Genomic DNA, 27,727 nt, shown 5'->3' on the forward strand with positions numbered 1-27,727 from the left:
TATATACATGGAGGCTGCTAAAATCTGGTTTACATAGATAATGATAAATGAAAACAGAATATTACTGGGAATTGAATGGTATAAAACATGTAAGGACTATGAAACATTTACAGAGTGCTCCCTTGGTGGGAGGTAGGTGTCGTGCTAGGCACATTAAAAACTTGGTCCCTTGTTACAAAGATTATGTACAAATGAAAAAGTGAAATAATTTGGTAATGAACTGTTTCCTCTAAGGCAAGGATAGACAAAGAGAAATAGAAATGCAAGGGAAAGTGGAAAACAAACTGCCAAGTAGGGATGAACAAAAGGAGTAAAATATTGAAGTCAGGCCAGCAGAAAAATACTTTCCTCAATTTTCTTTCAGCTAAAGAATAAACCTGTTAGAATGATGTGGGAGTTGGGGGGACGGGTTGTAATTCTACCTTCATTTAGAAGCACTCTCACTTGCCATGAAACCTGTATCTTCATATCAGAGCAGAATTCCTCCTTGGTGCCAGGAAGCTGCCAGAATCTATGAGGTGACTTAGATCAAAGAGATCAATATCTAAAGACTTTAAAAAACCTCTGTCTTACCTGCTGAACTGCATCCTCCTAAAAATTTTTTTTTGAAGTCCTAACTCCCAGTACCTTACACTGTGACTGAATTTGAAGATACGGCCTTTAAAGATGCAATTCAGGTAAAATGAGATCACATACTTGGGCTCTAATCCAAAAATAACTGCTTTTATCGGAAGAGATTAGGACACAGACCCGAAGGGAAGGCCACATGAAGATCCCAGAGGGATAGAGCCTTTTACAAGCCAAGGAGAGAGGCCTCGGGAAAAATCAACCTAGTCTACACTTTGATCTTGGACTTCTAGCCTCCAAGACAGTGGAAAAATAAATTTCTATAGTTTAAGCCACCCAGTCTGTGATTCTTTGTTATGGCAGCTCTAACAAACTCTCCTTTTTACCTTTCCCTCCCTATCACCTCATTACCCTCTAAATCATATGGGACAGATATGAACTGACATTTGGATTGCTATTCAACCTAGGTAGATCCATGTTGAGTCATATACATGTGTACTTTACATAGGTGCTTCTGTGGCTGAAAGGACTAACTTAATCTGGTATCTTTTACCAATTACCTCCATCAGAGAGAGCCTTGTCATATGTTACCGCTGGATCTTAGCTGTCAACCAAAAGGACACTAAGACAAAAAAGCCTGTTCTTTATGTGGGCTTTTATTATTTTTTAAAAAAGAATTTTTGTGTTTAGGAAAAAGATGCATAGCTGGTGTAACCAGCTAAGGGCCTGGAGCAGAATGGGAGGCTTGTGGGAATATGTGTAGGCTAGCAAATATGCCATGGAGATATGCAACACTTAAACCTGCGTATACCCCTTGCTATTCATCATTCTGTTAACTGTACCTCTTTAGTAATTATTTTACATGGCCAGATAATTTATATCTGATGTTGATAAATATAGTACTACAAAACATTGAAGTAGTTTTCTCCAGTATGAAAGAAAGCAGGCATTGTGTTTGTTGCTGTTTTCAGTATAGTCTAAGGTTAAGGGAATTTGTAACTTTATAATGAGTAATAAATGCATGGTATAATTTCTTTTTACTGAGTAGAATTTTTAGTTTACTTCATACTACATCAATAATCTATATAATAAAAAGTTTCCAAAGGTTTCTATGTATTATTTTACTTGTGGCGGGGCTGGGCGCAGTAGCTCATGCCTGTTATCCCAGCACTTTGGGAGACTGAGGTGGGCAGATCACGAGGTCAAGAGTTCGAAACCAGCCTGGCCAACATAGCAAAACCGCATCTCTACTAAAAATCCAAAAAAAAAAAAGAGAAATAAATAAAATTAGCTGGGCGTGGTGGCGGGCGACTGTAGTCCTAGCTCCTTGGGAGGCTGAGGCAGGAGAATCACTTGAACCCAGGAGGCAGAGGTTGCAGTCAGCCGAGATCACGCCATTGCACTCCAGCTCGAGTGACAGTGTGAGATGCCATCTCAAAAAAGCCAAAACAAAACAAAAGCAAAAACAACAACAACAACACACCGTCTAGGTATTTCAGTTGTGCTAATCCTTCCTTGGTGCTTCACACCTGTAATCCCAGCACTTTGAGAGGCCAAGGTTGTTGATCACCTGAAGTCAGGAGTTCGAGACCAGTCTGGCCAACATGGCAAAACCCTGTCTCCACTAAAAATACAAAACAAAAACAAAACAAAAAACAACAAAAATCCCAACAACAACAGAATTAGCTGGGTGTGGTGGTGCACGCCTGTAATTGTAGCTACGCAGCAGGCTGAGGCATGAGAATCACTTGAACCTGGGCGATGGAGGTTGTAGTGAGCCGAGATCATGCCACAGCACTCCAGCCTGAGCGATAGAGCGAGACTCGGTCTAATAAATAAATAAATAAATTAATTAATTAATTAAAAAAAAAAGTTTTAGTAAAGGGATAAATTCACCAAGAAGAGCTAACTATACTAAATACATATGCACCCAATACAGAAGCAACCAGATTCATAAAGCAAGTCTTTAAAGACCTACAAAGAGACTTAGACTCCCACACAATAATAATGGGAGACTTTAACACCCCACTGTCAATATTAGATGGATCAATGAGACAGAAGGTTAACAAGGATATCCAGGACTTGAACTCAGCTCTGTACCAAGCAACCTAATAGACATCTACAGAACTCTCCACCCCAAATCAACAGAATATATATTCTTCCCAGCACCACATCGCACTTATTCTAAAATTGAACCACATAATTGGAAGTAAAGCACTCCTCAGCAAATGTAAAAGAACAGAAATCACAATGAACTGTTTCTCAGACCACGGTGCAATCAAACTAGAACTCAAGATTAGGAAAATCACTCAAAACCACACAACTACATGGAAACTGAACAACTTGTTCCTGAATGACTACTGGTTAAATAATGAAATGAAGGCAGAAAGAAAGATGTCTTTGAAACCAATGAGAACAAAGACACAAGATACCGGAATCTCTGGGACACGTTTGAAGCAGTGTGTAAAGGGAAGTTTATAGCACTAAATGCCCACAAGAGAAAGCAGGAAAGATCTAAAATCGACACCGTAACATCACAATTAAAAGAACTAGAGAAGCAAGAGCAAACACATTCAAAAGCTAGCAGAAGGCAAGAAATAACTAAGATCAGAGCAGAAATGAAGGAGATAGAGACACAAAAACCCCTTCAGAAAATCAAGGAATCCAGGAGCTGGTTTTTTGAAAAGATCAACAAAATTGACAGACTGCTAGCAAGACTGTTAAAGAAGAAAAAAGAGAAGAATCAAATAGATGCAATAAAAAATGATAAAGGGGATATCACCACCAATCCCACAGAAATACAAACTACCATTAGAGATACTATAAACACCTGTATGCAAATAAACTAGAAAATCTAGAAGAAATGGATAAATTCCTGGACACATACACCCTCCCAAGACTAAACCAGGAAGAAGCTGAATCTCTGAATAGACCAATAACAGGCTCTGAAATTGAGGCAATAATTAATAGCCTACCAACCAAAAGAAGTCCAGGACCAGATGGATTCACAGCCAAATTCTACCAGAGGTACAAAGAGGAACTGGTACCATTCCTTCCAAAACTATTCCAATGAATAGAAAAAGAGAGAATCCTCCTTAACTCATTTTATGAAGCCAGCGTCATCTTGATACCAAAGCCTGGCAGAGACACAACAAAAAAAGAGAATGTTAGGCCAATATCCTTGATGAACATCGATGTGAAAATCCTCAATAAAATACTGGCAAACCGAATCCAGCAGCACATCAAAAAGCATATCCACCACAATCAAGTCGGCTTCATCCCTGGGATGCAAGGCTGGTTCAACATACACAAATCAATAAATGTAATCCATCACATACACAGAACCAATGACAAAAATCACATGATTATCTTAATAGATGCAGAAAAGACCTTTGACAAAATTCAACAGCCCTTCAGGCTAAAAACTCTCAATAAACTAGGTATTGATGGAATGTATCTCAAAATAATAAGAGCTATTTATGACAAACCCACAGCCAATATCATACTGAATGGGCAAAAACTGGAAGCATTCCCTTTTAAAACCAGCACAAGACAAGGATGCCCTCTCTCACCACTCCTATTCAACATAGTGTTAGAAGTTCTGGCCAGGGCAATCAGGCAGGAGAAAGAAACAAAGGGTATTCAATTAGGAAAAGAGGAAGTCAGATTGTCCCTGTTTGCAGATGACATGATTGTATATTCAGAAAACCCCATCGTCTCAGCCTCAAATCTCCTTAAGCTAATAAACAACTTCAGCAAAGTCTCAGGATACAAAATCAATGTGCAAAAATCACAAGCATTCCTATACACCAATAACAGACAGAGAGACAAATTGTAAGTGAACTTCCATTCACTATTGCTACAAAGAGAATAAAATACCTAGGAATCCAACTTACAAGAGATGTGAAGGACCTCTTCAAGGAGAACTACAAACCACTGCTCAACAAAATAAAAGAGGACACAAACAAATGGAAGAACATTCCATGCTCATGGATAGGAAGAATCAATATCATGAAAATGGCCATACTGCCCAAGGTAATTATAGAATCAATGCCATCCTCATCAAGCTACCAATGACTTTCTTCACAGAATTGGAAAAAAGTACTTTAAAGTTCATATGGAACCAAAAAAGAGCCTGCATTGCCAAGACAACCCTAAACAAAAAGAACGAAGCTGGAGGCATCATGCTACCCGACTTCAAACTATACTACAAGGCTACAGTAACCAAAACAGCATGGTACTGGTACCAAAACAGAGATATAGACCAATGGAACAGAACAGAGCCCTCAGAAATAATACCACACATCTACAACCATTTGATCTTTGACAAACCTGGCAAAAACAAGAAATGGAGAAAGGATTCCCTATTTAATAAATGATGCTGGGAAAACTGGCTAGCCATACGTAGAAAACTGAAACTGGATCCCTTCCTTACACCTTATACAAAAATTAATTCAGATGGATTAAGGACTTAAATGTTAGACCTAAAACCATAAAATCCCTAGAAGAAAACCTAGGCAACACCATTCAGGTCATAGGCATGGGAAAGGACTTCATGACTAAAACACCAAAAGCAATGGCAACAAAAGCCAAAATAGACAAATGGGATCTACTTAAACTAAAGAACTTCTGCACAGCAGAAGAAACTACCATCAGAGTGAACAGGCAACCTACAGAGTGGGAAAACATTTTTGCACTCTACCCATCTAACAAAGGGCTATTATCCAGAATCTACAAAGAACTCAAATTTACAAGAAAAAAAAAAACAACCCCTTCAAAAAGGGGGCAAAGGATATGAACAGACACTTCTCAAAAGAAGACATTTATGCAGCCAACAGACACAAGAAAAAATGCTCATCATCACTGGTCATCAGAGAAACGCAAATCACAACCACAATGAGATACCATCTCATGCCAGTTAGAACATACAATGTTTGGTTTTCCATTCATGAATTATTTCACTTAGAATGATAGTCTCTAACCTTATCCAGGTCATTGCAATTTAAATGAGCTGATTTCTAATTTCAGTTGAATCGTTTAAAAAATAGCTGGGTGTTTTCCTGAGCCCATTGTCTTGGGGTTTAATTCCTCCATAGGTTTGTTGCATTTGTTCTGTTTTATGACCACAAATATTCCCAACTTTAGTTAGTTCTTTTCTTTAAAAAAAGCAAGTCTTTCAAAATAGAAGCTGAAGAAAGTACGTAAATATGAGTCAGAACCAATCGATCTATCACCATGTGAAATAAGCACCTAGAAATTCATCTTCTGCTCACGAAAGGTCAGAAGCTAAGAGATTACACATAGTTATAAATACAAGCTGGTTATACATATAATGCAAAACTAAATAGGACTAGAAGGCAGGTGGCATTTACCCTTTTACTTTTGAGAGCACAAAAGCCACTGCGTAAATTATTAGTCATTAATTTGTTTTTTTTCCCAAAGGTTATTTTATTAATCTGTTATTAACTAGTAACCTCTAATGAAGAGGAACAATGATATCAATGGAATTTTCTGCATTGCTCAAAAATCTTTCTTTTACTGAATTAGAAATAAAAATTTCAAATGAGGTAAATGTAAATAGAAGCCAATAGTTCTGACAAAATGATTTTTCTCTGCTCCTCTGACTTGGCCTCCAGGAGGTTGGGGGAATGAGATTGGGAGGAAGAAACATAAACAGTGAGAAGAAAAAATGTGTGCTCACAATACCCAGAGGTGGTGCAGCTATGCTAGCTATTATTTTGCCATTTAAAGAGTGTAATAGAATGCTGTTCTCTTCATGAACATTTATAATCAGTACAGAATGCATTAATATGAATCTCTGTTCATAAATGGCCATCAGTTGTCATCTTCATCAGCATAAACTGTAAAGTACCTCTTGCTGCACATAAGCTATCTCACCTTGTTGGATTTTCCTAAAGTGAATTCACCTTCTTCAACAATTGCTGGATTTTTGCACAGAAATTGCTTTCTATTTTCTGTCAATAGTGTCCTCATTTTCTTAGCAATTCATCTTAAAACAGAACTTTTTCACTTCCAGTCTCTCAATATCCATAGCTAATAGTAACCCAACTCTGGTGATTATTTTAAAAGGTTTTCACATTTATCCCTTTCCATTTCACCTTTAGTTTCTCCAGCTTCATCTTCCTTATTTGCTTATGCATTCCTCAAGTAAGATAACACCTTTTCTATCTAATCCAGAGCATTGTTGGGAGTGTAAAATAATATAATATGTAGTCTGTGCTACAAAAGGTTTTAGAGTTGGGAATTTTTTAAATCGAAGATTCTGAGCTAGTTTCATTCTCCATTGTGACTTGCTTGCTTCACCATTTGACTGCTGGGTCTGCGCATACAAATATATTACATACATTATATATGCACATATATATGCATATTTATATGAGTAATGGAGACAAAACTACTACATATAAGCATGACATTGTACTATAAGTATGATTTAATACTCTCAGTATCAATGATTTATCTCCCACTAAAAGACTTGGCTAAATGTAGATCAAAGCACATATATATTTTCTTTCTGACAACTAGATAGGGCTAAGGGTAGAAGAGGAAGGAATGAGGTGGAGCAATGACTGAGACTGAAGAGAAAGAAGTATAGGGACTGGAGTCTTATCAACTGAAAGAAGAACTTCCGTTTTTGAGGGGAGAGGTCTCCATGCTAAACTGAACTTAGGTGTGTATCTTTCCACTCCTACCCCTGCGCAAAACATAACTTGCCGACAACTCAGAGCCTGATCGTGAAGGATCCTTCTAAGCCTTCCCATGCTTAATATAAAGTGGGTGGCTTTGGTGACTTGCTTAACGTCAATGGTGTGACAGAAAACTTCGGCTCTAACCAAAATCAAGTGCACGGAACCCACTAAGAATTTTTTGTGAGCTTAGCCAACTAATATTTATGGCTTGAAATATAAACCCTTTTATAAGATTTAAATAAAATCACTTGTGCACAATGCCTGGTACACATTCGATGTTGAGTAAATATTTGATGAATCTCAATCATTGATGTCTATAATTGGAAGAGAACTTAGAGGTAGTTCTGTCTTATTATTTTACAAATAAGTTAATAAGCCTAGAGAAAAATGATGACCCTACCAACATATTACTGAATCAGTACCAGTCTAGCACCCAGCAGTCCTGAATTTCAATTCTCTTTCCATTATACTATAAACTTTTCCTTTCTTTTGCTTTGTATCATCACTCTCCTTCCTAACACAATCTCTCTCTCTTTCTCCCCCTCCCTCATCCTTCTTCCTCTCTCATATGCACACATAAAACTTTGTGCTCATTTGGCTTAAGAATCCAGATTTTCTCAAAAAATAAACAGTTAAATTTATGTGTGTTTACTAAGATTTAACAACAACAATGTATTTACTGTAGAGTTGTTTTCATTGCAATACAACCATTAATTACTCTCAGTATGATTTAGGTTAATTAACTGAGGAGAATTTGCTAAGGGGGTTTATGTACTGTTTTAATTTAGTATGTAGCAAAAGACCTGTTGAATGTTAGAAAACAAACCCATCTCAACTAAAAACCACAAAATACTATGTATTGAGCTGATTTACAATTTTTAATCAATCAAAACACAGATTTTACCTTAGTGCATCTCACTTTGGTAGGTATGTGCAGACCCAGCTTACTCATGAGTTTATTTCTGAGAATTAAGTTTTAAGTTGACGCTAGTACTTAGATGAATTTTGATTGCTGATATTGGAAAATATTTTCTCTTTAGAAATGATGTTATACATTTTGGTTAGTTTACCACACAAAAAACTTTTTCTCAGAATATGTAAATAATACAATAATATAATTCAATGGTACTGGTAATTAAATACATAAAGAAATGCTTTATCTTATTTTTTGTTTCCTTCTTGAGTAAAGTACAGAAATAATCAGTGTAATACGGAGATAAAGACCACATTCTCTAGAATCAGACTTTCTGGGTTCAAATCCTGACTCTATTGTTAAATAAAACAGGCAAGTTACTCAACTGTTCTAATTATTTCTTTATCTGTAAAATGAAAATAACAGTGATTTCTTCCTTATGCAGTTGTAAGGATTCAATGTCTAATCTATATAAACCTAAATAAGTTGTATGGCACATAATAAGTACCAATCAATGCTAGCTGTGTTTCTAGACCTATCATAAGCATTATTTTTTATTAATAATCATAATTAGGTTTATATTTGTTTCATGAATATGGCATAGTAAGTGCAGATTGGATTTGCATATTTATGGACATTAGGAACCAGACACTTTGATATATATATTATCTAGATTAACCCTCATCAAAACATTGCAAGAAAAATATTATTTTAGTATTTTATAAATAAGAAAATGGAGGGTGAGATATTAAGATGTAGTAAACCAGTAACTGACAATGCAAGAATCAAACTATGCTGTCTGACCCTGTGGTTTATGTTTTTCCCCATTATAAAATATTGCAAAGATATGTATGTATATATGCTGTGTTATGTACAATGTCAGAAACGCAAGAAATTTTAAAAGGCTCTTTTTGGCAAAGGAAATCTTACTTGTGGCAAAATTCAGTTGAAATACTCCTAACCTTGTAATAAGAATAGAGAAAAATATGCACTTCCCTAATGATTAGTGATGTAGAGAGGTTTTTTTTCACATATTTATTGGCCATTTGCATACTTTCTTTTGAGAAATGTCTGTTCTTTTGCCCATTTTAAAATCAAGTTACTTGTTTTCTTGCTCTTTAGTTGTTTGACTTCCTTATGTATTTTGGATACTAACCTCTTATAAGATGTATGGTTTACAATTTTTTTCTCCTAATCCACTGGTTGTATCTTTACTCTATTGCAAGCTTGTCCAATCCGTGGCCCACAGGCCGCCATGTTGCCCAAGATGGCTTTGAATGTGGCCCAACACAAATTCATAAATTTTTGTAAAATGTTATGAGATTTTTTTTTTTTGCAATTATTTTTTTCTTTTAGCTCATCAGCTATCATTAGTGTTGGTATATTTTATGTGTGGCCCAAGACAATTCTTTTTTTTCTAATGTGGCACAAGGAATCCAAAAGATCGGACACCCCTGCTCTATTGATTGTTTTCTTTGCTGTGCAGAAGCTTTTTAGTCTGATGAAATCTTGTTTGTCTGTTTTTGCTTTTGTTGCCAGTGCTTTGAGGCTAAACCCCCAAAAAATCATTACTCAGACAAATGTCATAAAGCTTTTCCCCTATTTTTTCTTCTAGTAGTTTTATAGTTTCAAGGCTTACATTTAAGTCTTTAATCCATTTTGAGTTGATTTTTATATACTATGAGATAAGGGTCCAATTTTATTCTTCTGCATGTGTATATCCAAGGTTCCCCATACCATTTATTGAAGAAACTGTTCTTTTTCAATTACGTGTTCTTGGTAACTTTGTTAAAATCAATTGATTGTAAATGTGTGAGTTCATTTCTGGGATCACTGTTCTGTTTCATTGGTCTATGTGTATTTTTTTTTTTTTTATTCAAGTACTATGCCATTTTGATTACTATAGTTTTGTAATATATTTTAAAATAAGATAGTGTGATGCCTTTAGATTATTCTTTTGATGTATGAAAAAATGTTCAACATTACTAATCATGAGGGAAATTCAAATTAAAACCTCAATGATATATTACCTCAAACCTGTTAGAATGCCTATTTAAAAAATGGAAGATAAGTACTGGGGAGAATGTGGAGAAAAGGGAACCCTTGCTTGTACACTGTTGTTGGGAATGTAAATTAGTACAGCCATTGTGTAAAGCAGTATGAAGGTTACTCAGAAAGCTAAAAATTAAACAAGTGTTATATGATTCAGCAATCTCACCTCTGTATACATACCCAAAGGAATTGAGATCAGTATATCAAAAGACATCTGCAATTCCCAGTTTATTGCAACATTATTCACAATAGCCAAGGTATGTAATCAACCCATGTATACATCAGTGGATGAATGGATAAAAAACGTAGCATATATACATAATGAAATACTATTCAGCCTTTAAAAAGAAGGAAATTCTACCATTTGCAATAACATGAATGAAACTGAAGGACATTATGCTAAGTTACATAAGCCAGGCACAGAAGGACAAATACTTCATAATCTCACTTACATGTGTAATCTAAAAATGTCAAACTAGTAGAAGCAGAGAGTAGAATGGTGGTTACCAGAGGTGATTCTGGGAGGGAATGGGAGATGATGATTGAAGGGTACAAAATTTCAGTTAGATAGGTGATACAATAAGTTTTCAAGGTCTACTGAACAGCATGATGACTATTTTGAATTTTATTATGTATTTTGAAATTGCTAAGAGAATAAATTTCAAATGTTCTCACAACAAAAAATGATAAATATGTGAGGTGATGGATATGTTAATTAGCTTGATTCAATCATCCTAAAATATGGATATACATATTTATATACGTAAATACATATATAATCACATTGTACCTCATAAGTGTATTAAATTATGCTTTGTCAATTTTAAAAAGGAATAGAGAATACAATTATTGTCAATTAAAAAATGAATAAAAATAGAAAAAGTGTTGCTTTTTAAACAAATTATTATTATTTGTCAGTTATAAAAAGGAAACATCAAATACTAAATAAAACGTGGTATATCTACAAGATAATATTGTTCAGCCATAAAAAAGAATGAAATCCTGCCATTTGCAGCAACATGGATGGAACTGGAGGACATTATGCTAAGAGAAATAAGCCAGGCACAGAAAGACAAATATTGCATGTACTCACCCATATGTGGGAGCTATGTGAAAACTGATCTCATGGAAGTACAGAGTAGAATGGTGATTACCAGAGGCTGGGAAGGGTAGGGTGGAGGGGGGTTAAGGAGAGGTTGATTAATGGATACATACATACAGGTAGATATAAGGAATAAATTCCAGTGTTTAATAACAGTAGGGTGACTAGGGTAAAATATGCAACAGTAATTTCTTGCACATTTTAGAATAGCTGTAAGAAAGATCTGGAATGCTCCCAACACAAAGGTATAATAATTTTTGAGCTGATGGATATACTAACTGATTAGATTACCATGCATTGTGTTCATGTATCAGAATATCACATGTACCCCAAAAATATATACAATAATTATGTATCAACACAAAATTTCAAAAAGGCAAGTGAATTTCTATGTTTGTTAAAATTAATGGCACTTTCTGATTGTATTCATGTTGTACTACATTATCACAATAAATGAGAGTAAACACTGGTTTTGTAATAACTACTGGATTTGTTTTATTGTTTTTATGCCTTTTTAGAGCAGTGCTGACCAATATGATAGCCACTTCTACATGTGGCTATTTAAATTTAACCTTACATAACTGGAATAAAATAAAGTAAAATAAAATAAACTTAGTCCTTTGTGGTAGCCATACTTCAAGTGTTGAATAGCTACATGCGTCTAGCAGCTACTGTGTTGGATAGTTCAGATATGGAACATTTCTATCACTGAAAAACTTTTTATTGGACAGCATTTTTCTAGAGTACATCGGGATGTAGAATGGAATGATAAACAGGAAATTTCAGTAGAGGAGAGATTGCCAGTCTGGCGACAGAGTGAGACATTATGAGAGAGAGAGAGAGAGAGAGAGAGAGAGAGAGAGAGAGATTGCCTAAGGGTAGCTACCAATTCTTTGCAGTTCAAAGTAGTAGAGATAACAGTTGTTTTGCATTCTGTAGGAAGGAACTCTACTTGCACTACCTGTCAGTTTGGGCAACATTCACTTCCCAGAACTTCAGTTTCTTGATTTGTTAAATGAGGGATAACAATGTCTACCAGGCCTCACTTCTAGGATTTTTGTGAGGATGAGTACAACAATATGTGTCAAAGCTCTATATAATGGTTGTATAAAATCTGTAATAATTGACATAAGTCTCAATTGTGTGTGTGCCTGTGTGTATGTTTCATAAAGTATTGATAATGATGGCAATTGTTACAGATTTCATATGCTGAGTTTCATTTTCCTGCTAGAAATTCATGATGCTTGAACCTGATTCCATCTCTCCCGAACTTGTACTTGCAGAATGAGTAGTATTAACAGATAATCCATAGAGAAACTTTTTCAAATGATTGCCAAGCACTGAAATGCTTTAGCTATTTCATCCTAAATGTTTATATTTTCTTATCTTTTTAAAAAGGAATAATCATTTCCACTTCTTCAGTACTACTGGAAAACTACAAAAAAAATATAAAAACTTTTCTAGGCTTTTCAAAATGTTTCACATTTACTGCCACACATAGAGAGCAGGAGGAATATTTAATCAAAGGGTTTAAGAAGTGGAATAATCATTTCCACTTCTTCAGTACTACTGGAAAACCACAAAAAAAAATTTAAAAACTTTTCTAGGCTTTTCAAAATGTTTCACATTTACTGCCACATATAGAGAGCAGGAGGAATATTTAATCAAAGGGTTTAAAGCATGTGGTATTGGCAATCAATATACAACTCAGATGTAGAAGGCTCTCCTGACTGCAAGTTGTACCGTGAGATGGGGTAAAGTTACTAGAATTAGCAAAGAGCTATTAGTTTTCTTTAAGCTTCATTGTTTCAGTTAGAAACACTAGTTGAATTGTATATATGGTAATATTATACAAACCCATCAGAAGTTTTAGATGTTTTCTGACTTTGTTTTGTTTTTAGCTATTTTTCTTTTAAGCAAAAGCTTTTAAAGAACCAATTGCATACATTTTCTTCATGCGCTGCTGGGTTAAAATATTTATATAATTTCAGAATGATATGAGAGAGATATATTCTAATGATATTCATTGATTCATTAGTCAAAATAAAAACTTTTCTCAAAATATCTGAATGAAAAATAATTGGTAAATAATCATGGATTTCTATATACAATTCTTACAATATCTTTCTCTTTTGGGAAGATATTTCATAATACATAACAGAAATTTAAAATTTTTTTCTAGTTCTTGACTTTTATTTCCCTAGAAAACTTACTATTAAAACGTTAGTTTTATACCAAGATGATAACATGCCTTTTTAAAAGAAAGAATACATTAGTTTTTAAAAGGAGATATTATGGTTTTATGATTAACAATAATATGAATAACAATAATTATTATGACAAATTATTAAGGAATGACGCATGGAAATAAGTGGAAATGTGACTTGAAAATGTAGAAATGAGAGAGGGACATAAAAATAGGTAAATCACAACTATATTATATATGAGCTTGAACACCTCCATGATGTATTAACATTGGAAGTCTAAGTCATATGGGTAATTTCAAGGTTTTTTTTTATTACAACAAAGTACATAAATATAAATAAATTGGTATGGAAAAAGAGTCAGACAAAAGTTCCAGTCTTTTCACAAAGCCAGCATTTTAGCAGTTTTTCAATTACCTTGAACATTTACTGCTGATACTGCACAGCCAGTTGTCTCTTAGAAAAATGTGAAAATGTGTACACATTGTGTTATATTGATCACTAAGCGGGGTAGTTAAGGAAGACAACTGTTAAGCAGAAGTTCAGATTAATAGCATAAAATATGATGTAAATACTAAAACACAGAGAAAGAAATGTGCTATCAAATTCTTGGTTCAACTTGCTATAATGGATATTCTCCAAGAGTAAGAGATTTAGTTTACAGGCCTAATCTGAGAAAGAAAAATGGAAAATGACTCCATTTCCTCTGTGGCTGTTGCTGCTGTTGTCACTGTGGTGAATATAGCCACAGGAAATTTGACATTTATATTTCTTGTTACAATTAATGCACAGAAAACCAGAGAAAACCTTAGGACACTTAGAAACTGATTTTATCTTTAATGTAATTATCTTGACTATAAATCTTGACAAAATCTACAGCCATCTGAACAAATTCTTAATTAAAAGAAAAAAAGAAGAATCAGACATTAATGTCTGGAAATGAGTTCTGCATCCAATTTGAGATTCTTTATATTGGAAAAGATATGCAGTGACAGGAGAAAAGGCAAATATCCACATGAACTAAATGCCCCTTGTGTGAAAGATACAGTGCTAGGCACTAGAGCCACAATTTTAATTCCAAAAGTTCCCTACACACAACCTTATTTAAACCTCCACAATTTTCAGCAAACAGGGCATAATAAAGTTAAATATGTGTGACCAAGATTACTCCTAGACAGGGCAAGAACAGGAATACAAGGATCTTTCACATCCAAGACCCTGTTCTTTTTAGTTAGCTGTGGGGCCAAGGCATTGCATGCACAACCTGTCATGCACATGGCACAGAGCTCTTGGCTTTGCTAGTTCCTAATTCAGTCATTTAATAGTCTGTCTGTATCTACAGAATTACTTTCATGACCAAGAATTGATATTTTTGTTATTGATCAAATTTGAACATATTAGTACTGAGGGCAAAGCTTTGCAGCATGTTCTTAGAACCTTTCCTTCAGGTGGAGATAATTCTCTTTATCAACACATGCGGAGGTTTGGCATTGAACCAATACTAATGCAACTTGAAACCAGTTCATTTTTCTTTATCTGATTCACAATGCTAACAGAAGACTCGAAAACATCTTTCCTGAATTCAGATGAACTTTCTCTATTCCATTTCCACAGTAGGAATTTGTAATAAATTATCTTTGATGAATGAAGGTGGATCTGATATAGTATAACTATTCACATTGTTTCCATTCCCTATATAGACACCACTTCTTTTTTCTTATTGATGCATGTTATAATTGTAATCATTTAAATATTATGTTTTATGTCCAATTCATATAACTCTTGATTAGTATAATTTATTCTCTTTCCATCTTGCTAATTAATCATTGGTCTTGTAGCATTTATGTTGTATAAGGCCTATGTTACACATAGTTACTCAAAGATGCCAGTAGGGATTCATTTGTTTCCCTCACACATGTATTTTGGGATGTATTTTGTCATTGCCAAGGATTTTAAAATTATTTATAGGAGAATGTGACTACATTTTCTTCCAACCTGAGATGGAAAGATGTAAGTAGTCTTTATTTATGAAAATACTATGTAGAAGAGATGGATAGCACATATTTTCTGTTTCCAAAGTGAATGAGTTCAAATTGTAGTCATATGGATTTAGTGAGCTATAAATAAGATGCTAACTCTAAGAAGCATTACAAATGACTTTGAGAAGATATCTATAGTTTTCTTACTTAGGAAACAGTATGATATTGGCAAGACTAAGACAATTAAATAGTCTATTTAATTTCTTTTACCAAATATCCTAAATACGAAATCTGTTAGCCCTTCTACTCATTTCCTCCTTACACAGTCTTTGATCTTAGTACAGAATAAGAGCAAGGCAAAGGATTCATTAAATTTTAGATTCTTATCAGATCTATCAATCTAGAATAGCTTTTTAAAGCTGTAAGTGTGTTTTAAGTCAGTTTGTGAGTTGAACACTAGATATTTAAAATTCAACTTTTCATATGCCAATGTATGGTGTATTAAGTAAAGACATAAAGTTTCAAATTTTGTTGTATAATTGTTATAATTTTAAACAGATAGTTTCAATAATGATTTTCATACATGGCATTTTAGCCAACGTTTTAAAAGGTAGCCAAAATCTTTGACTATCTACTAATAAGTAGAATAAAGTTGACAAGGTTCAGTTTCCTTTTCTAGATATTAAATTATTCTCAAATTGGAATGTAAGCATTAATATAACTTTCTCAGCAAACAGGATAATGTTAAGAAAGCATTCTCTCTTAAAATTTATAGAAGTATTGTAATTTCAATTTCCAACTTGAATATCATAGTAATGTATTGACTAGTACACATTTCTTGAAGGAGAGCTTTGACAAGATTAGTAACCAATTATCATTGAAAAAATTGAACTAAACTTAGCCTAGGCTTTCAAAATATTCTATATTTTGAAATTAGTTGAATATACTTTCTTTAAAGTATAGGGATTCTTAAGTTAAATACTCAGCTACATTTAAGAGGTTCAACACTCTAATTTTAATGGTGAGGAAATATTTTTAAAAGTATTAACTTATTTCTCAAGGGTAATATTTAGTCCTTTTACCTAGTGCTAGTTAAAACCAGTGTCGTTATTTTTAAACTATTGCTACTTAGGCAGGGCATAATAAAAATTGAGTGGGAGTAGTTAATCCAAAATTATCTAAAGGTTTCATATTACTTCAAAGTTTAAATATGCTAGGTTCTATATAACATAAAAATGTGAGATATTTCTACTGGCTATATTTCAAACAATATAATTCACAAGGCTTGAAATTGACCACAATTTCTAAAAATAGTGGGAGAAAGAGAAATGGAAGCAATGCTCTTCAATATTTACAAAGGTCTGCTGGTGACTAGCCTAAAATTTTTCCAACTCTTATGTATTCTTGTACACGAGTAATTGGGAGTTCAATCAGCATCTGCTAGTCTTTCATTATTATTTATTTGTGTGGCTACATAGTAGATGTATGCATTTATGAGTTACATGAGACATTTTGATACAGGCATGCAATGTATAATAATCATATCAGGATGGGGTATCCATCACTTCAAGCATTTATTCTTTGTATTACAATCTAATGATACTCTTTTAGTAATTTTAAATATACGATTAAATTATTGATGACTGTAGTCATTCCGTTGTGCTATATAATATGGGAACTTATTCATTCTTTGAACTATATTTTTGTACCCAATAACACTCCTCACTTCACTCCCACTTTCCCACTACACTTCCAACCTCTGGAACCTTCCTTCTACTCTCTATCTCCATGAGCTCAATTATTTTCATTTCTAGCTCCCACACATAGGTGAGACCATACAAGCTTCATCTTTCTGTGCCTGGTTTATTTCACTTAACATAATGACCTCCAGTTCCATCCACGTTGTTGCAAGTGAAAGAATCTCATTCTTTTATGGCTGAAAAGTACTCCATTGTGTATATGTACCACATTTTCTTTATCCATTCGTCTGTTGATGGACATTTAGGTTGCTTCCAAGTCTTGGCTATTGTGAATAATGTTGCAATAAACATGGGAATGGATATGTCTCTTTGACATGCTGATTTCCTTCCTTTTGGTTATGTACCTAGGAGTGGGATTGCTGGATCATATGATAGTGCTATTTTTATTTTTATTTGAGAAACCTCCAAACTGTTATCCATAGTGTTTGTGTTAATTTACATTCTCATCAACTGTATGAGAGTTCCCTTTTCTCCACATCCTTGCCAGGATTTGTGATTGCCTGACTTTTGAATAAAGCCATTTTAATTGGGGTAAAATGATATCTCATTGTAGTTTGGAATTGCATTTCTTTGATGATCAATGATGTTGAGCATCTTTTCTATGCTTGTTTGCCATTTGTATGTCTTCTTTTGAGAAATGTCTATTCAGATCCTTTGCCCATTTTTTTTTTTTAAATTTATTTATTATTATTATACTTTAAGTTGTAGGGTACATGTGCATAACGTGCAGGTTTGTTACATATGTATACTTGTGCCATGTTGGTGTGCTGCACCCATCAACTCATCGTTTACATCAGGTATAACTCCCAATGCAATCCCTCCCCCCTCCCCCCTCCCCATGATAAGCCCCGGTGTGTGATGTTCCCCTTCCTGAGTCCAAGTGATCTCATTGTTCAGTTCCCACCTATGAGTGAGAACATGGGGTGTTTGGTTTTCTGTTCTTGTGATAGTTTGCTAAGAATGATGGTTTCCAGCTGCATCCATGTCCCTACAAAGGACGCAAACTCATCCTTTTTGATGGCTGCATAGTATTCCATGGTGTATATGTGCCACATTTTCTTAATCCAATCTGTCACTGATGGACATTTGGGTTGATTCCAAGTCTTTGCTATTGTGAATAGTGCTGCAATAAACATACGTGTGCATGTGTCTTTATAGCAGCATAATTTATAATCCTTTGGGTATATACCCAGTAATGGGATGGCTGGGTCATATGGTACATCTAGTTCTAGATCCTTGAGGAATCGCCATACTGTTTTCCATAATGGTTGAACTAGTTTACAATCCCACCAACAGTGTAAAAGTGTTCCTATTTCTCCACATCCATTAGAATTTTTTTCCTACAGAGTTGTTTGAGTTACTGATATATTCTGGTTATTAACTCCTTGTCAGATGGAGAGATTGCAAATATTTTCTCCCATTCTGTGGGTTATCTCTTCACTTTGCTGATTGCTTCCTTTACTGCACAGAAGCTTTTTAACTTGATGTGATCTCCTTTTGTCTATTTTGGTTTTGGTTGCCTGTGCTTGTGGGGTATTACTCAAGAACTCTTTGCCTAGTTCAATGTCCTGGATCATTTACCCAGTGTTTTTGTGTAGTAGTTGCATAGTTTAGATTTGATTTTTGTATAAATTACATAGCCCCTTTGAGGCTATTTTCTAGATGCTGTAGGTATGCTTCATTGTTTTTTATTTGTTTTTCTTTCTTTCTTTCTTTCTTTTTTTTCTTTTGAGACAGAGTCTTGCTCTGTCACTCAGGCTAGAGTGCAGTGGGGCCATCTTGGCTTACTGCTAGCTCTGCCTCCTGGGTTCATGCCATTCTCCTGCCTCAGCCTCCTGAGTAGCTGGGACTACAGGCGCCCACCACCACTCCCAGCTAATTTTTTGTATTTTTAGTAGAGATGGGGTTTCACCATGTTAGCCAGGATGGTCTCGATCTCCTGACCTCATAATCTGCCCACCTTGGCCTACCAAAGTTCTGGGATTACAGGCTTGAGCCACTGTGCCTGGCCTTGTTTTTCTTTTGTTTTCTCTTACTGTACATTTTCAAATAGCCTGCCTTCAAGCTCACTAATTCTTTCTTCTCTTTGATCAATTCTGCTATTAAAAGACTAATGCATTCCTTAGTATATAAATTCTATTTTTCAACTCCAGCAGCTTTTCTTGATTCTTTTTAATTATTTCAATCTCTTTGTTAAATTTATTTGATAGAATTCTGAATTCCTTCTTTGTGCCCTCTTGAATTTCTTTCAGTTTCCTTAAAACTGCAGTTTAGAATTCTCTGTCTGAAAGGTCATATATCTTTGTTTCTCCAGAATTGGTCGTTGGTGCCTTGTTTAGTCCATTGCATGAGGTCATGTTTTCCTGGATGGTCTTGATGGTCACGGATGTTTGTCTGTGTCTGGGCATTGAAGAGTTTGTAATTTATTGTAGTCTTTGCAGTCTAGCCCCATTTGGACCCATCTTTCTTGGGAAGGATTTCTAGATATTCAAAAGGACTTGGGTGTTGTGATCTAGGTCATATCTGCATTAGGGTGTACCACATACCTAGTAGGGCTGGGGTTCTTGCAGACTCACAGAGATACTGCCTTGTTGGTCTTGGATAAGATCCAGAGGAATTCTCTGGATTTCTAGACAGAGACTCTTGTTCTCTTCCTTCACTTTCTTCCAAATATAGTCCCCTTTCCGGTTCTGAGCCACCTGGAGCTGGTTGAGGTGACACAAGCAGCCTGTGGTCACCACCACTGGAACTGCACTGGGTCACACATTAAGCAAACACAGCACTGGGGTTCACCCAAAGCCTGTTTTAATCACCACCTGGCTACCATCTATGCTTACAGGCTGGCCTATTACAATGAGCAGGTGTCGAAGCCAGCCAGGCTTATGTCCTTCCCTTCAGGGTGGTAAGCTCCAGAGGTAGATCCAGAGGTGTTCTGGTGGGTCCAGAGTTCCTCCTAGGTGGGTCCAGAGGTGCTGTCTGGGAGTCAGGGACTAGAGTAAAAAATCTGAGAAGTTTATTTTGTGTTCTATCGTACTGTGGATGAACTGACACTCAAACCACAAGAATCAGTTGTTTCCCTTCTTCCCTCTTCATTTCAAAGGCAGAGGACCCTTCCTGTGGCCACCACTGCCACAGGCCCAAAGGAGTACTGCCAGACCACCTATGTACACTTAAGGCCCAGGTGTTTTAAGTCAGCTTGTGGTGAATGCTGCTTGGCCTGGGATTCACCCTTCAGGGCAGTGGGCTGCCATCTGGACCAGGTAGGTCCAAAAATGTTGTCCAAGTGTCAAGGTCTGTAATCGGAGACCCTAAGAGCCCACTTTGTGCTCTACCTCCTTGTGGCTGAGCTGTTACTTAACATGGAAGACAAAGTCCCCTTTACTTTTCCCTTAGCTTTTCTCAAGCAGAGGGTGTTTTTCCCTGTAGCCACCACAGCTAGGAATGTGCTGAGTCTCACTTGAAGCTAGCAAGTCTCAGGCTCACCCAAGGCCCATGGTGTACTACCTGGGTATTGCCACTGGTTATTCAAGCTCTCAAAGGCTTTTTAGTCAGCCAGCGATGGGTCTTGCTGTCACTGAGTCCTTCCCTTGAAGGCAGTGAGTTCCCTTCTAGTCCAGGTTGTGTCTAGAAATGTCATGCTGGACCTAGAATCTGGAAAGGGAGCCTCATAACTCTGACTGGTGCCCTATCTTATTGTGGCTGAGCTAGTATCCAAGATGCAAAACAAAGTCTTCTTTACTCTTTCCTCTCCTTTCCCAAGTGGAAGGAGCCAGTCCCTTTTGAACCCATGAGTCCTGCTGCCTGGGATTGTGGGGAGGTGGTACGTGCACTCCCTTAGTCAGCCCCACTGATGTCTCAGTAGGTTGTGCACCACTCAAGTTCACTTGTTGTGAGTCCGGCACAGCACTATGACTCAAGTAGGAGTTGCAGTCTTTGTGGCCTATACTGCATTTAAAGTTTATTTAGAGCCCCAGGGGACTTTAGCCCACTGTGGTGAGGCGTAGAGGAACTCAACTTCTGACCCATGGGATGGGTGACTCCCGTCTGGCTAGGGCTGGATTAAATATTCCCTCTATGCACAGGCATCAGCTAGATTCAGGTCAATTTTGCTTTCTCCTGTGACAGGGTAGCACTGAATTCCAAGCAATGTCTAACAATTGTTGTGTGCTCTCTCTCCCAAGGGCACAGATCCTCTCTCCATGCCACATGGCTGCTGCCGGGGATGGGATGGGGGTGTCACTGGCAATTCAAGACTGTCTTTACTACACTCTTCAGTGTCTCTTTCAGCTATATGACGTTAAAATCAGATACTGTGAGAGCTCTCGTGATTTTTGGTTCTTATGAAATGATTATTTTTTGTGTGTAGATAGTTGTTACATTGGTGTCCTTCTGGAGTGATGATCAGTGGAGGCTTCTATTTGACCATCCTGCTCCACCCCGTGTAGTCTTTTATAATTAAGAGTCTGGCTCAGAGTAGTGTATAGAATGGTTTTTCCCAATAGTCATGGTTAGTTTGCACTCATGTAGCCATGAGCCTTTTATTTATTTTTTATTTATTTATTTATTTTTTGAGACGGAGTCTGGCTCTGTCGCCCGGGCTGGAGTGCAGTGGCCGGATCTCAGCTCACTGCAAGCTCCGCCCCCCGGGTTTACGCCATTCTCCTGCCTCAGCCTCCCGAGTAGCTGGGACTACAGGAGCCCGCCGCCTCGCCCGGCTAGTTTTTTGTATTTTTTAGTAGAGACGGGGTTTCACCGTGTTCGCCAGGATGGTCTCGATCTCCTGACCTAGTGATCCGCCCGTCTCGGCCTCCCAAAGTGCTGGGATTACAGGCTTGAGCCACCGCGCCCGGCCCATGAGCCTTTTTTTTAATGTCTCATGTCCAATCTGTAATATCAAAGGTGTATTCTCTAGGAGACAACATATGAATAAACGGCCCATTCAGGGTAAAACTTCTGTGTTTTAAGTAATCATATGAAAAAATCCAAAATAACATGATTACTAGTAATAGCTGTATTGTAAACAATTCCAGACCAATATTTTGATTTTAGATAAAAAGAAAAAAATTAAGAGCCAGCTATATTTTAAAATTTTATTATTTTCAGCAATATGCGTATTAGTGCCTAGATATCAACGGTCATACCAATAACTGACTGTAAAAAGAAATCCAAGGACAAAGAGATTTATTTGAGAAGTCCATGACATAAAGGGCCATTTCGTATTATTTTAGCCTAGAATACAAACCAAGAGGAAGACATACATACTGGAATTTTAAAATGTCTTACTTTTTTGAAGTATTCTAGAAGGGTTACACTCCCAGTCTGAATTAGTATTTCTACTTTGAAATTGTGGAGTAATGAAATCAAAAGGAAATGTTTTGCCTTACTCTCACCATTTATATAGAGACAAAATTAAAAAAAAAATCCCTCTTCCTTTGTGTTCCCTCTGGGACACTGAATTCAAAAATAAAAGAAACATTCAGATTAAATTTTTATCTCTTTCTAGAAAAACATTACATGCATATGAAGAGAAACTATAATCTACAATTACTGGGTTTATTTTAATTTGTTTAGGAGTGCATAGTGAAATGTTTAAAAAAAATCTGAACTAATATGAAAGAAATAAAAGACAGAAACTAAGCAGGTACTATAGAGAAATTATTCTGAAATACACAGAACATAACACCAGTTATTTACTGTGATGATACCTAAGATACAGCGCTAAGAAATTATCCCAAGGTCCCGTCCCGTCCGGCCCCGTCCCGCCGCCCGCCAGCCAGCCATGAGCTCCACGCAGTTCAACAAGGGCCCCTCATACGGGCTGTCGGCCGAGGTCAAGAACCGGCTCCTGTCCAAATATGACCCCCAGAAGGAGGCAGAGCTCCGCACCTGGATCGAGGGACTCACCGGCCTCTCCATCGGCCCCGACTTCCAGAAAGGCCTGAAGGACGGAACTATCTTATGCACACTCATGAACAAGCTACAGCTGGGCTCCGTCCCCAAGATCAACCGCTCCATGCAGAACTGGCACCAGCTAGAAAACCTGTCCAACTTCATCAAGGTCATGGTCAGCTACGGCATGAACCCCGTGGACCTGTTCAAGGCCAACGACCTGTTTGAGAGTGGGAACATGACACAGGTGCAGGTGTCTCTTCTCGCCCTGGCGGGGAAGGCCAAGACTAAGGGGCTGCAGAGCGGGGTGGACATCGGCGTCAAGTACTCGGAGAAGCAGGAGCGGAATTTCGATGACGCCACCATGAAGGCCGGCCAGTGTGTCATCGGGCTGCAGATGGGCAGCAACAAATGCGCCAGCCAGTCGGGCATGACCGCGTACGGCACGAGGAGGCATCTCTATGACCCCAAGAACCATATCCTGCCCACCATGGACCACTCGACCATTAGCCTCCAGGTGGGCACAAACAAGTGTGCGAGCCAGGTGGGCATGACGGCTCCCGGGACGCGGCGGCACATCTATGACACCAAGCTGGGAACCGACAAGTGTGACAACTCCTCCATGTCCCTGCAGATGGGCTACACGCAGGGCGCCAACCAGAGCGGCCAGGTCTTCGGCCTGGGCCGACAGATATATGACCCCAAGTATTGCCCACAAGGCACAGTGTCCGATGGGGCTCCCTCAGGCGCCGGCGACTGCCCGGACCCAGGGGAGGTCCCTGAATATCCCCCTTACTACCAGGAGGAGGCCGGCTACTGAGGCTCCCAGCACGCTCTCTTCCCACATCATCTCCCCGTCTGGGTTTTTGGGTTTTTCTGTGTTTTCATCTTTGTTTTTTTTTCTTAGCCGATTCAGTGCTGCCAATCAACCGAGGGTCTGTGAGTGGCAGTGTGGGATCAGGCAGCAGAGCTTTTTTCCCCTTTGCCTTGGGCCTTCGCAGGGCTGAGCCACCGGGCTGTCGGGGAGGGAGCTCAAGGCCATATCCCGATACGTGTAGGGCGTGTAGGGCGAGGGTCCCTGCTGGCACGTTCAGGCTGTGCTGGGGAGAAGAGACTAACTGGTTCCCAAAGGTTTCTGGTTGCCTCGCCTCTTCCCCCTTTTGTCAGCTGAGCAGTTTGTGGTTTCTCTGCAAGTTTCAGGAAGTATTCACAAAAGAAAAATACATTTTGCTTTTTATTCCTGAGGAATGGGGCAGGGACAGTGGAGAAGGTGCTGGGAAATCAGTCACCTGGGAAAGGGGGCCAGGCCATGATGCTAAATATCTCCAGCTCCCGAGTGACTGGATTTCTCCAGGACCAACAGACCTCAGACCCTCAGACCTGCCCCAGGGCCAGGTGGGGAAAGTGAAGGCTGTACGAGGAAGTGAAATTCTGAGTTGTTGGGCTAAGCCTGATCCCCTCTCCATGCTACCCGCCCCCCAACCCACTCTGGCCTCAGTAGGTTTTGTTTTAGTTGTGGCTGTCACCCAGGCTAGAGTGCAGTAGCGCAATCTCGGCTCACTGCACCTCCACCTCCCGGGCTCAAGCGATTCTCCAGCCTCAGCCTCCCGAGTAGCTGGGACTGCAGGTGCTCCACCACACCCGGCTAATTTTTGTATTTTTAGTAGAGACGGGGTTTCTCTATGTTGGCCAGGCTGGTCTCGAACTCCTGGCCTCAGATGTGATCCACCCGCCTCGGCCTCCCCAAGTGCTGAGATTATAGGTGTGAGTCACCATGCCCGGCCCCTCAGTAGGTTTTAAGGAGCCCCCAACCCTCCTCCTTTCTGGTCTCAACAAGCTATACTGCTCCATCTTCCCCCGGCCACACGCCCCGCCAAGTACTGCACAGGGACCCCCACCCGGGGACCCTGCTCCATGAGATAATGTGCAATACGATTGTGGAACAAACACAATAAAACCTCTGTTTGTAAGAAGAGAAAAAAAAAAAAAAAGAAATTATCCCAAGAAGAGAGTATCTTTCAACATGAGCGAGGTGTTATATAAGGCAGGTTGAAATTACAAAGGGGAAAGAGATACTGTTCATGTAAGAGGGCCATGTTTTTGAAACTCTCCTCACTTTAGGATTCATTTGTAGGTGCCAGAGGCCATTTGGTTGTTCATGCACATTATTTTTAAGAAAAGCTTTTTGAAAGAAAAATAAAATTGAATGACATACATAGTAGATACATTTTTGTACAACCTGAAATGAGTAAATTGATCTGGAAAAGCTCATTCTTACTTTTTGTTTTCAAATACTAGAAATCATTATAAATGTTAACCAAACATAAATATGGTCTAGTATTATTTGTCAATATCAGAGAAAACACACTATTAAAATGCAATCCATTTTGTAAATTTCATTTTTAAAACCTGATTGATCATTGTTAAGTGAGTTTTTGTAGCTAAGTGTTTTTAAGACTGTTGAGTGTTTTTTAAAGGAAATGTTCATGTGTTGCTAGTAGTACTATGTAAATAAATTAGTCATAAATGGAACAAATAATAATCATTGGCATAATCAATAGGACTCATTTATCTTTGATAAAACCTTTCCAAGACGCATTAGGTACATACCAACTGTGGAGAAAAGGATGGAATGTATTTCCTTTTAACTCCACATATTTATGAATAATCTAACTTATTTAGTCGCATAATGGTAGTAGAAAAAATCTTAACAAAAATAATCATAGTAAAATATAGACACAATATTTTTAGAGATGTTTTTGTTTCATGTAAATTAGAAACAGCCTTTTTCATGTCACTCAATAAATTGTAGAATAGTATTAATACAATCCTTATCCTTTAATCATGCATATATATAAAATGTCTTATCAGGAGAAAGAACACACAGAGAAAGCGAGAGAAATAAAGAGAGACAAGAGGGGATGGAGGAAAGTTAGATATCTATTAGAAAATTATTGGACTTTCTAGAAGAGATGTCATTCCTGGAATAAAAGAAGCTTTGAGTAGATTATAGAATACATCAGAGGCATTCTTTTCAATAAATGACAAAGAAAGACAGAGTTGCAAAAATATAATCAACTGGAATAGTGAAATTTGGTAAAATTTTAGCAATTTCAGCAGAGTAAGAATACTTTACAAAAGATACTTTTTAAGAAGTATTTCTGTAATGAAGTAACTATTATATAGCAAACTGATGTAGTACGTAGACAGTGACTTATACAAAACCAAAAGAAAAAAAGGAAAGAAAAAAATTAAAACAAAGACATTAAAAATAGAAGTAGAGCATCAGATCATATTGTATTAACATGCCATGACTAGAGTGTTTTTCTTTCTGATGTACCATAACCTATACAAATGCTAGGTAAACAACATGGACCAGTACCTTTCTTTTGGCCTTTAGCTGCTCATGATACTTGTCACAGGTATCTCCTGGGATTTCTCCTCCCCAGAGAGTAATTCCAACAATGGTGTATGTGATGCCCATGATGAGCAATGGGAAACAGTACACCAGTATAATGACGATAATGTGGTAACTACAAAAAATAAGAAACACACATGCTGAAACCATATTGGAATGAAATAGTGGGGACTGCGTTTGCTTAGTTTTAAATCATAATTAAAACCACCAAGAGTTATTTCTACATTATTTCTATACATTCATCTCAAAATTCCATCAAAATATCATGCTATTGTCACTTATATTTATGTTTCAAATGCTGCCAGTTGACGTTTGTCAATCTTTACTTGGTATATGAAAACTATAGCTGGGTTGAAGGGCTCAGTTAAACACATGTTCTCCTTGCCTAGAGGTTGAGGATGAACGACTTTCCACTGCTTTGTATTCTGCTTGGTAATTGTTTAACTAAACTAATTAAATGTGTCATTGGAGGAAAAGGGAAGGGATAGAATAAACAAATCAACTGGCATATATTTTCTCCTATATAGGACTATCTTCTATATTGCTGCAACATCAGACATACGTAAATTGTTTTTCATTCAAATGGGAGGAAAAAAGTAAGTAGATAGTCTGAGCCATAATGAATCCACAAGTTACTACAATTTTTAAAAATCAGGTAAAGACATTTACATGCAATTTTCCAGAGCCACGGTCCATTTGATTGCATTATTAACTTGGTAAAAACAAAACAAAACAAAACAAAACATGTTGACATAGTAGTCAAACCAGAAGTATGCTGCTGTAAATTATCAAATTAAATTCTGGTATTTAGTAGCTTTCAATCAAAATTATAAGAATTCAATTAGAGAGGAAAAGGAGAGTAAACCATATTACAATAGCCCAAATAGAATTTTACAATCTTTTGTGTGGATTTCACTGTCTTGGAAAGCTTTAAAGTAATTTAGAAGTTTGTTATAATAGTCTTCTCCATACCAGTGGTTTTTCTTTGTAAAGTGAATCTTAAATATCCTTGCCTTTCCGTTTCTCAGTAGATTACTAAGTATTGATTTAAAGTCAATGAGGAAGTAATTCAGTCAACACATAATTTGAAGATGATAACATTATCATACAATTAAGATGTATTGATAATAATG

The 27,727-nt window shown here is 37.2% G+C and overlaps 2 protein-coding genes across 2 annotated transcripts in view; one reads left to right on the plus strand and one right to left on the minus strand.

Moving 5' to 3' along the window:
* TACR3 (tachykinin receptor 3) overlaps nt 1-27,727 on the minus strand; it is a 106,047-nt gene that overhangs the window by 34,255 nt on the left and 44,065 nt on the right. The window contains exon 3 of the mRNA XM_005555591.5: nt 26,559-26,709. Within this exon, the coding sequence (XP_005555648.3) occupies nt 26,559-26,709 (151 nt within the window). The remainder of the gene's footprint in view (nt 1-26,558; nt 26,710-27,727) is intronic.
* LOC102118347 (calponin-2) lies at nt 23,024-25,171 on the plus strand. Its single transcript, XM_005555589.5, has one exon. The coding sequence runs from the start codon at nt 23,067-23,069 to the stop codon at nt 23,994-23,996; it is 930 nt and encodes a 309-aa protein (XP_005555646.3). The 5' UTR covers nt 23,024-23,066; the 3' UTR covers nt 23,997-25,171.

Source organism: Macaca fascicularis, chromosome 5 (genome assembly GCF_037993035.2).
Source record: "Macaca fascicularis isolate 582-1 chromosome 5, T2T-MFA8v1.1".
Taxonomy (NCBI): Eukaryota; Metazoa; Chordata; class Mammalia; order Primates; family Cercopithecidae; genus Macaca; species Macaca fascicularis.

Bases quoted from the DNA above. Each gene is read 5' to 3' on its own strand.
- LOC102118347 (XM_005555589.5), top strand. From the start codon at position 23,067: ATGAGCTCCACGCAGTTCAACAAGGGCCCCTCATACGGGCTGTCGGCC.